The sequence below is a fragment of the Ictalurus punctatus genome, chromosome 6 (assembly GCF_001660625.3).
Source record: "Ictalurus punctatus breed USDA103 chromosome 6, Coco_2.0, whole genome shotgun sequence".
Taxonomy (NCBI): Eukaryota; Metazoa; Chordata; class Actinopteri; order Siluriformes; family Ictaluridae; genus Ictalurus; species Ictalurus punctatus.
In genome coordinates, this window is record NC_030421.2 from 26,507,845 (window position 1) to 26,518,517 (window position 10,673).

Below are 10,673 nucleotides of genomic sequence, written 5' to 3' on the forward strand. Positions count from 1 at the left end.
ACAAATCAGTGAATTCAGTTGGGATGTTTCCTGTTGCCTCTTGGGATATTAGCTGCCCTCTTTTCTGGTCTCTCTCATCTCTACTGTCTATTTTATCACCCTCTTTTGTCTCATTTCCTTCTGTATCTACTGTTCCCTCTCTATCCGGTATAGCTCATCTATATTTGTATCAGTAGACACAAAAATAGTGTCAGTTCTCCAGCTCAAAATTATCAACTTAGCTAGTAACCTGTAAGTAGTAAGTTTTGTTTTGTGGAAGCTGTGGTAACTTAGCTATCAATGTATGACATAATCAGGCAGAAAGTTGGATTTATTATAAAACTTGCAAGCGTTTTCACAGTTTGCAGGACTACCAGACCAATAAACTATAAAACTTTTTGCCTATCTAACACGAGACTAGGCTAGTTTGGTGTTGCTAACCAAGGGGAGGCACAACTAAGCTATGATTGTATGGGTTTAGCTGCTACAGTGCCATGCAAATTACATTATCTGTCCTTATGCTCTGCTCATATCATGTTCACATAAACTGGAACTCATATAGACATTTACACACATTGTTTTACTGCTCAGCATCAGATGATGTTTCTGTTTCAACCTGTTTACTTGTTTTAAAAACTGTGAAAATCCATTTTTTCCTTACACTGACTGTATGATCTAGTTTTTGGCAGAATTGAGAGCTGTCAACCAAAAAAACACAAGTATTTCCATGTATTTTCCTGTAAACCATGTCTGATTGCACTTGCCTCCGTTCACTAAAGACAAAAACCAACAGTCCGTTCACTGCCGTGTTCTTTTACCAATGTTCGGTTACGCAGTGACAAACTGTTCCAAGCGGAGAATTATTTGGGGCTAAAGAAAAGATATTCGGGGTTACAGCCCCCAATGGCCAGGCCAGGTTATGCCCCTGGTTCCTAGGTTTGAAGAGCACATAATAATCTGAGAAAATTCTAAACATAAAATTAACTAGCATCTGTCAGCACTATTGCGTCATTTAATTCTTGAAAGTACGTTTGTAAATCAGTCACCTTGTAAACTAGTCGGGTGAATTTGGGGGTTTAATGCTTATATGGCACCAGTTATTGTTTAGTACTCTCAAAACAAACCTAGGTCATTCTTAATGTTTAATATTTCAAGAATGTTACACTTAGCCTACAATAACTATTATGCATATAATACTGGTCCCGCTGGATTTAACTGCAGTGTCTTACTTGTATACGAAGATTAATGCTAAATGGCAACCTGAAAGCTTATTATATTCATTCACTGTTTAGACACATATTCACATTTTGCCCTGCCAACATGGTGCATGGAGCGCTAGTTCAATTTTCATTCGCCAGTAGATGGAGTGAGAGGTGCACTATGGAGTTTCTGCACGTGCTTGAAGGTAGGTTGTTCAACACATTAAAAAATATATATATATATTTTATATTTTTGTTGCCCCCGTCCCAACTTTGTTGAGACGTGTTGCGGCCATCAAATTCAAACTTACCTTATTTTTTTTTTTTAATGGTACATTTAGCCTACTCAGTTTAAACATTTCATAGGCAATGTTTTCTATGTTCTATTGTGAATAACATTGGTTTATGATATGCAGATAATTGCATTCTGTTTTTTTTTTACATTTTACACAGCGTCCCAACTTTTTTGGAATTGGGGTTGTAAACAAATTCTCCCTCTTTACACCAAATAATCTCTGGTAATTGAAAACAATCCGCATTTGCTGATAGTTGGAGTGCGTCTCTCTTATATGCATAAACTCTGAGCTATGAAATCGCAGTAGATTAACTTTCTTTAAGTCGATTGTCAAAATAAAACAAAAAATCGAATAAAATAAAGTAAAAGTAGTAGTTTTAAGTAGTTCGTCTGTAGTCGAACAAATTAAACGCATTAAATTTAAGTCTACGAATTATTGTATTATATAGATACAGAAATGTCAGATTTCAAACGAATGATTTCTGTATGATAATGGAAGAGCGCTTACAATAAAAAGAAAAGTAATGAAGGCCTAGTTGTAAGTTGGCGATAGTCATTTCCTTGCTCAGTTTACCACCTTAAACAAGAGGTGAAAGGTTTTTGTTTGTTTGTTTGTTTATTGTTGGATATTTTTTTTTGCATCCACCGCAGTGCCTGTGAGCTTTTTTTTTACTTTTTTTTTTTTTTTTTTTTTTTTTTTACAAAAGAACATGGCCCTCAACGTACCAATACGAAAAAAAATTAAGCTCAATCACGCGTCCAGAACTCTCTCTAAAAGAAGAGTTTCGGCATTGGACTGAGACATAATCAAAACTTATTTATTAAATTTTTTGCCATTGCAGGTTATGCCTTATAACGTAGGCTATTTCTGTATTTTTATAGAATAGAATAGAATAGAATAGAATAGAATAGAATAGAATAGATGGAGGTGTGTCTTGTCACGTGTGTTGTGTGATTGATTGCAGGGTGACCGTTTTTGCCGCATGAATAAACCCGCAGTCACGCACAGCTCGGAGGTTCCACGATCAAATGAAATCCTCGTGCATGCACAACAGTATTATTATCATTCGCGTAAATTACATACAGTGTACTTCTACATCCAGAAGATCCCTGAATAATACTAAAAATAAATTAAATTACGATCACGAAGCAATCGAATATTTCTAGAAATTAAACAGCTGAATACTTGCGAATCTACTATTTCCATGCTACAATTGACCAACGAACAAAACAGTCATATAATTAATTTATCCTTCATAACCCTTATTTTGGGCTTATTTTCTCTTGCTGAACCCGGCACTTACTATCAGACGTTAATCTACTGCTTGAATTAAATCGTTTAATAAGCATGAACCATGTGCATTAATTAAAGTGAGAAAACTAGCCTACATCATGTCTAATTTCATCAGAGTTGCACTAGACGTATGCTGCATTTGCAGTAAGTTCTCAATGTTTCAGTCATTTCTCATGGGAACAAGTTGAGCTGGGCAGCATATTTAGCTGCACATTAAGCAATGTTTTCCCGCGTTGAAAACGACATTTATCATGTTTTTATACAACGCGCTGAAATTAATCACTAAACGCTTAAGCGTCAATCAAGTCCGGTATATAAATGTTGTCTCTGTGAACCCTGGGTTAGTGCGCAGCGTCTGTGGAACGCGGGGCAGCGGAAACTCGTCCCCGCTCGCGCGTGATTAAGCGGCGGGTCTCACTCTACTCTATTCACTGCAACATGATGAACGCCTAGCTGATCGCGCTGAATGCGGAGTAATTAAACCCTATAAATTATCTCTCACGGACGCTCTCGATGCGCTTCCTGCAGGAGAGATAGCAGGCTGTTCGGCCATTAAGCGCCTGAATGGAGCTGACTCACAAAACGGGCAAACCGTGGTGTCCTAATTAGAATTTAATTACCTTCCAACAAATAGTGCTGTGGATAGAGTTCTCAGACCTGCCCACGCCGAGACATAATTTATTACAACACAAAGCCGTGCACAAGTTTCATATTTATCAACCAATGAATTTTCAGTAAGTGAGTCGTTACAGTCTTATTACTATCACTATTAACTGTGTTAGGCTCATTATTATTATTATTATTATTATTATTATTATTATTATTATTATTATTATTATTATTATAAAAATTAGACTAATTAATATATTATATTATATTATATTATATTATATTATATTATATTATATTATATTATATTATATTATATTATACGACATTACCCCGCGCACGTGCTTGGTAGCATACTGTGAATGTTTAGGCCTATTAGCCCTCTGCACTTCTGTAGCTCAGAAGGAAAGTCGGGCTGTGTGCTTTTTTGAGATCAAATGCTTTGAGCGCGTCTAGAACTCTCTAACAGAAGCCATTCGGCATTGGACGGAGACACACGTGGCAGAGAGTGCCTCGCTCATAGATAGGCTCCCAAAACATAGAGTGAGCTGACGTTGTTTCCGGCTTAAATGAGTCCGAGATTGGGATAGATCCTTGGGCTAACAGAGTTCATGATTGCCCCAGTGTCATAAATTGTGGAGACGTCGCGGAGGGTGCGGGAAGGCTGCGCACCATGCGCTGTCAGTCCTGTCAAAACACGGATGCGGCAAGCACGCGCAAGCTCGGTTTCCGAGGCGTGTCGACGAGCTGACTATTAAAATGCGCTCCAATCCGCTCAGGCAATTAGCGCGTCGCCTTAGATAACATTTCTGAACGCCGTATGCCTCGTCACATTCAGGAAAGAGTAGCTGGTTCCAGACCCGACTGGTGCCAGTATTGGAAAGCGAAGAAAGACATTGCAGCCGTCAATCATGGAAGATCTGCACGATCCAGCCAGTCGGGACCCGAGTGAAGCGGACAGTGGGTCTCTGTCCCTGAGCCTGGTGTCCCCACCGCCGCCTCTGCTGCACCCTGAATTACATCCAGCTCACAGGACCTCTAACTTTTTCATCGATGACATACTCCGTCCTGACTTTGGCTGCAAGAAGGATCCGGGAACAGGAACCAGGGAGCGGCCTAATCACTCTGACAGGGGCGGGCAGGATAGGCCCGCACCGCCCGGAACTCCATGCCCAGATTACACCGACAGCGTTTCCTCTTGCACGTCCTCTTCGGCCTCGTCACCATCAAGCCACAGAGAGTCCAGAGATGACAAATCGAGAATGCCAGACCATGCTAGAGAATCAGCGCAAGGCGCAGAGCTCGCTAGCGGAGAAGCTGCGGGCGGTAAGGACCCTCGCGCGCTTCTTTGGCCCGCCTGGGTTTACTGCACCAGATATTCAGACCGACCTTCATCCGGTAAGGCAACGGGTCATTACAACTGTTTTACTTCACAACTACTTGGGGAATGGTAAAGATACGAGGTCTAATATAGTTTTAACGTAGAAAATGTCTTAAATAAAAATAAAACAGACAAACAAACAAATAAATAAAATGGACAATTTACTAGGCTTTGAGGAGTTAGTTCTAATTTTGACTGTAACCTCAAATACGTACGTATATGTGAAACGTTATATTTACAGTATTAGGATTTCTTGTAAACTGATATGCATAAAGGGCTAGGTTCATCTATTTATGTTGTTAAGGAATATAGGCCTGTTAATTATTTAGCAATCGTAGGTCTATATAATCCTGCCAGTAAGTGCCATCGTTTTTTATGCATTTTAATTTGAACTCGTGTGTTAATAGATGTCTATCATATTTGTCAAGAAGGATAAACATTTACCTAGAATTATATTAAAATGTCAGGATTTTATTCGTTAACCTGGGTTAATAGATTAACATCATAACCACACGCTCCAAAATGTAGCTGGTGGCGCTTTAACTTTATATTCATTTTAATTTGCAATATTGGAAATAGTTTTAAATTATTTTGCATGTTTTAACACGGGCATTACTTAATAATTTCACCAGCATTTGTATATAATAAGCACTATCTAATATTTGATTATGAAGAATAATAATCATTTTCAAACAAAATTCTAGAGACTTGACTGACTTATGATTTGGCTCGTGTCTGAAGACTCGTGAAATATCGACCAGGATAAAAAAACATGGGACAAAAAAAACCCATAATATATTAGGACCGCCAAAACAATGCAATAGTAAATTTTCGTGATTTCCATGTGCAGAATTATTGCAGTTCGCTCAACACTTTAAATTTTTGATTTGGTTACAGAAAATGCGAAAAAGGTAACCACAGTGTCCAATTTCTAAAACTATAGGCTATCCAAAACACGCCACACAGGGGCATGGCTTTTTGTCCTCGTACGATAAATAGAGTGCATGCATGATTAAGGAACTAATGTTAATAGAGCTGATACAGTGTTGTTATTAAGGATAGATTTGTCTTCCTGGCTATACACACGGCAAGCTGGAACTATTATTGTTATGTCTCATCCTAAAACAGTGTGGAGAGCATGCTGATGTGTCGTGATAGAAATTATTAATAATTCGCCTAATTTTATTAGCTTAACCCACTGTAAAAACGAACAAACAAATAAATATAAAAACATGAACAATAGAAAACCCGATTGCATTCATGTTTCTGTGGCAGACTTTTATTCTGTAGTGTTTGTTTCAGCTGTTGTTTAGCAGTTCCTTAAAATCTGAACTTTTTGCACTGAATATCAGTTTAATAGTTCAATCTAATGGAGAACACTGTATATGTGTGGAGCCAATATACAAAATATGCATTTTCATTTAGCACTGATGTGCGATATAGGCTTTACAGTTCTGTGCAAAAGTTTTAGGCACCCTATTTTTTTGTACAAACTTTGTTATAGATTATTTATTTTATAACTTCTACATTATCAAGTCAGAAAAAAACATTTTAGATTCCCAAACATTCGTTTTCTAGCATAGGCCTATATATATTGGTTAAAAAGTTTGTCCTAAGTAAATTGGTTAATAAAGAGTGCTTAGTTCTTTCAGGTTCTTAATTGTAATATCAAATGCTGGAATGGCGGTTGTAAATATTCAGATGTAATAAATACAAATAAATAAATAAATAAGACCCCCCACACCAGAACCCCTCGATGTTTTTAACCCATGCTCCTGCTTCAATATAACGATAATATAACGTTCGGCTACGAAAACGTTGTGATGTATGTGATCTAAGCGTCAGAATCTAAATAAAGGACGTTGGCAAAGTAACGTCAAGTTTTATAAGCCACATAAACAACTGGTGAACTGTCTGAACTGTTGGTTAGTTTGCATTGTAAGTGTGTTACTAGCCTGTATATCCCGGTGTCAAACAAATGAATCGCCTAGACCTGAGACTTGACTCATCTCCGCTATAGACTAATTTCTGTTTAGATAACTGATTAGGAATTCGTTTAATTCGAATTCCTAATAGGAAATAGGAATTCGAAACGGAAATGACTATTCTCTAAATACTGATGTCTTTAAAATGATGTTGAATGATTTTAGTGTCTAATTAGCCAGTTAACAGGTAATAGAGATTAGATAGATACTGAATAACATTTATACTTATTAGTTAAACAGTAACTAACACTGAAATGTGATAGTCATACATAAAGTCGATTTAATGAGACACTGAAAACGTTTCACATCTAATTAGTCGCAGCTTCAGGTCAGGCCGGAGTTTAGGTCGTTTAAGTGAAACTAACAGAAGTTCAGTGTAGGGAAACTGGAATGCACTTTATGAAGCACGTCAGGAGATTTACACAAGTACACTTACTGGGTTTGATTTCTGATCTATAGATAAATAAGCTGCTGAATGGAGACTAGGGTTTGGAGGCCAGTCATTTGAAATGTGAGGAATGGGATATTATATCGGTTAATATTGTCAGGCCAGTTTTAATTTGAACCCTGTAGAGTGACTGTAAATAAACCCAGTAGCCTAACCTATTTGATTGCGGCAAGAAAGAAAAAGCAAAAATAGGGACACAGTGAGCCTACTTAAAATAAAACATTTTGAACATAATAATAATAATAATAATAATAATAATAATAATAATAAACTACTTCAGTATTATCTAGAAATATATATATATATATATATAGTCATAACCACTGAGCAACATTATTTGCTGGAAGGCTTTTATTTATTTACATATGCTTCACACACGGCGTTTAACCTGCATGTCTTCGTCAGCATTTGAGTCGGGAAATAGTTATAGCCTGTTATTAATCTGTTTTGTGTAATCATCTAAACTCGACCTCGTCGTCCTTCCTTCGTAAGTTGGTGAGCTTTCGCACAACCTGATATTTGAATCTCAGAAAGAGCTGCAAAAAATAAAAAATAAAAAATGAATATAAAATAAAAAGCAGCCATGGTGTCGACAAACAGTACAGCAGCCATTAAAATTAAACTGCAGCTAATAGGGAGATATTCCAAAAGATATCTTTTCTCACACTTGGAAGTATTATGCTTCCAACTCAAAAGACTTAGAAAAAGCTACACAGTAGTAAATACCTACTACTACTACTACTACTGCTGCTAATAATAATAATAATAATAATAATAATAATAATGATGATGATGGTTATGATGATGATGATGATGATAATAATAATAATTATTATTATTATTATTATTATTATTATTATTATTATTATTATTATTATTATTAGTGCTAGTAGTAGTAGTAGTATAACATACTTGGTTGGGCAGGCATACCAGTCATTTTATTACCATTTGAAATGTACATGTACATGTAGCCTAATGTAATTGTAAATGTGTGCAATGTACGCGCCATCTAACCTTTTATTTAGAATAATATTAATAATAAAATCGTTTTTCCAGCAACTTATCATTTTCGTTTGGCTTCATGAGTTTAGTATTCCGTTTGATATTCATGGATTCGTCTCATTGTTGTATTCACACCAGGCCCAAGGACCCGCAAACTGAAGAAAAAGAAGAGCCAGATGGAGAATAAGCGGCCCAGGACGGCGTTTACGGCTGAGCAGCTGCAGCGGCTGAAAGCGGAGTTCCAGATGAACCGGTACATCACAGAGCAGCAGCGGCAGACCCTCGCCCACGAGCTGAACCTCAACGAGTCGCAGATCAAAATCTGGTTTCAGAACAAACGCGCCAAGATCAAAAAAGCCAGCGGTTACAAAAATTCACTGGCGCTGCATTTGATGGCGCAGGGACTGTACAACCACTCCACCACCACCATCCAAGGCGACAGTGACTAAAGGCCTGAGAGAGGCATGAAGCTGGACTAACTCACAAACTGAACAGCAGGACTGCGTTTGCCCTCTTGATTAAAAAAAAAGTGAGGAAACGCTGCACATCGATGTGTCTGAAAAGAAGTTTGAAAAACCCATATTAAATAACCACTAATTCGTATTATTGTCAAATATACCTGTAACACATACTGTAGGGCCCACATCTATATTTTTCGATCATGGGGCTATGTCTATCTGTGTGTTTTTATGTCTAACGTTATGTCAATATCAATTACATTTTTTAAATTCCACCAGACTATCAGATTTGCAAATATCTCAGTCTCATGCCAAAGATTTTGCTAATTTTAGCCTTCTACTTGAGATATGAACTGTTATGTTCAAATAAACACTTTTATATACGGGAGATATATTTTTTCCTTCTTTTTATATGAAAATAAATGTTGTGTGTTTAATAGGATAAAATGCTCCAGTCTTGGAGATTTTCCTAATTCCACTTCTTCTAAACAGGCCTATCACACCTGACAATCACCAGTAAATATCACTCACACTATGCACACAGAATATAACCTTGCATTACACTGCATATTAAAGTGGCATTTAAGCTGTCTTTTAGCTGTTCAGTCTGCGCTGCTGTATTGTGCAATAGTAATCTATTTAAGAATTAATTAGGCCTATGTGTATATATATATATATATATATATATATATATATATATATATATATATATATATATATATATATATATATATATATATATATAAAAGCCTTGTAAAGTATTTTAAATATAAAATATGATATATTTTTATTATTAAATTATATATTGTTATTACATAATTCAATATGTTATTATAGATTTTACAATTGTCAAATGGCACATTTCTAGACCTCCAGGAGAAAAATAGCACACACACACATTCATACAAGTGTGTGTATGTGTATATCTCCTGTACGTCTAGATAGATTATGTGCCATTTGATCATTGTAAAATCTTATTTGAGAAATGTTTTTTTTTAACCTACTGAGTTTTGCATTCCAACCAGCAAATATTATTTCAGGACATATGTGCTATATAGAAAATAAGACTAATTAAGACGTAATTTGTTTACGGGTCATTCCGCAAAACTCGGCTAAACTGCAAATGAGATTAATGTTAAATAATGTACATAAACTGGTGTGTTTTGTGGTTGTTATTAAACGTTAAAGTGTTAAACAACATACAAGCACCAAATGCTTACGACATAAAATAATGTAAAACTATCACAGCATAAAACAATGCAATGATATATATATATATATAGGCTGTGCAATGATATATATATATATATATCAATGATATGCAATGATATGCAATGATATATGATATAATGAATGCAATGATATATATATATATATATATATATATATATATATATATATATATATATATATATATAAACCATAAATTACATTATATGTACGGTGTTCAAAGCTGTGGATTGCACTATAACGATGGCTATATTGTGGAAATAAATGAATGTAGCCTCTCCAAATCTTGTCTAGTCCGCCTGTTGCTGCATTAGTGATGTGACTGCATTAGTCAAAGATTAACCGATGCAATTAATCAATCAAAAAATTAAAATAAGATATTTTCCCACTTTATCCAGATGACAATGTTATCAAGCTGCTTTGCCTGAGGCTACAAACTAAACCGTCATATCCTTTAAAATATAACGATGAAATAATCTGCAAGAGCAATGCGCGTTTTACTTTTTTCTCTCATTCCATTTTGCCCAGTGTACTCTCTCTCTCTCTCTCTCTCTCTCTCTCTCTCTCATACACACACACACACACACAGACACACACACACACACACACACAAATGAATCTCTACACTCTACACATGAATGTAGAATGTAGAGATTAATCTCTCTCTCACACACACACTCCCTCTCTCTCTCAAACACACACACACACACAAACAAGCACACACACACACACACACACACACACACACACACACACACACACACACACACATACAAAGAGAGAGAGAGAGAGA

General features: G+C 36.2%; 1 protein-coding gene across 2 annotated transcripts; it reads left to right on the forward strand.

The window, feature by feature from the left end:
- Positions 1-1,207: 1,207 nt before the first annotated feature.
- Positions 1,208-9,038, forward strand: en1a (engrailed homeobox 1a). 2 transcript variants are annotated; one of them, XM_053681064.1, is made up of 3 exons: positions 1,208-1,384; positions 4,215-4,774; positions 8,331-9,038. In XM_053681064.1, exons 2-3 carry the CDS (start codon positions 4,288-4,290, stop codon positions 8,639-8,641), a joined length of 798 nt encoding a protein of 265 aa, XP_053537039.1. In that variant the 5' UTR covers positions 1,208-1,384; positions 4,215-4,287; the 3' UTR covers positions 8,642-9,038. The 2 variants fall into 2 exon arrangements, with proteins under 2 accessions (XP_053537039.1, XP_017324760.1); XM_017469271.3 differs by lacking the exon at positions 1,208-1,384 and having other exon boundaries at positions 3,876-4,774.
- Positions 9,039-10,673: the final 1,635 nt, after the last annotated feature.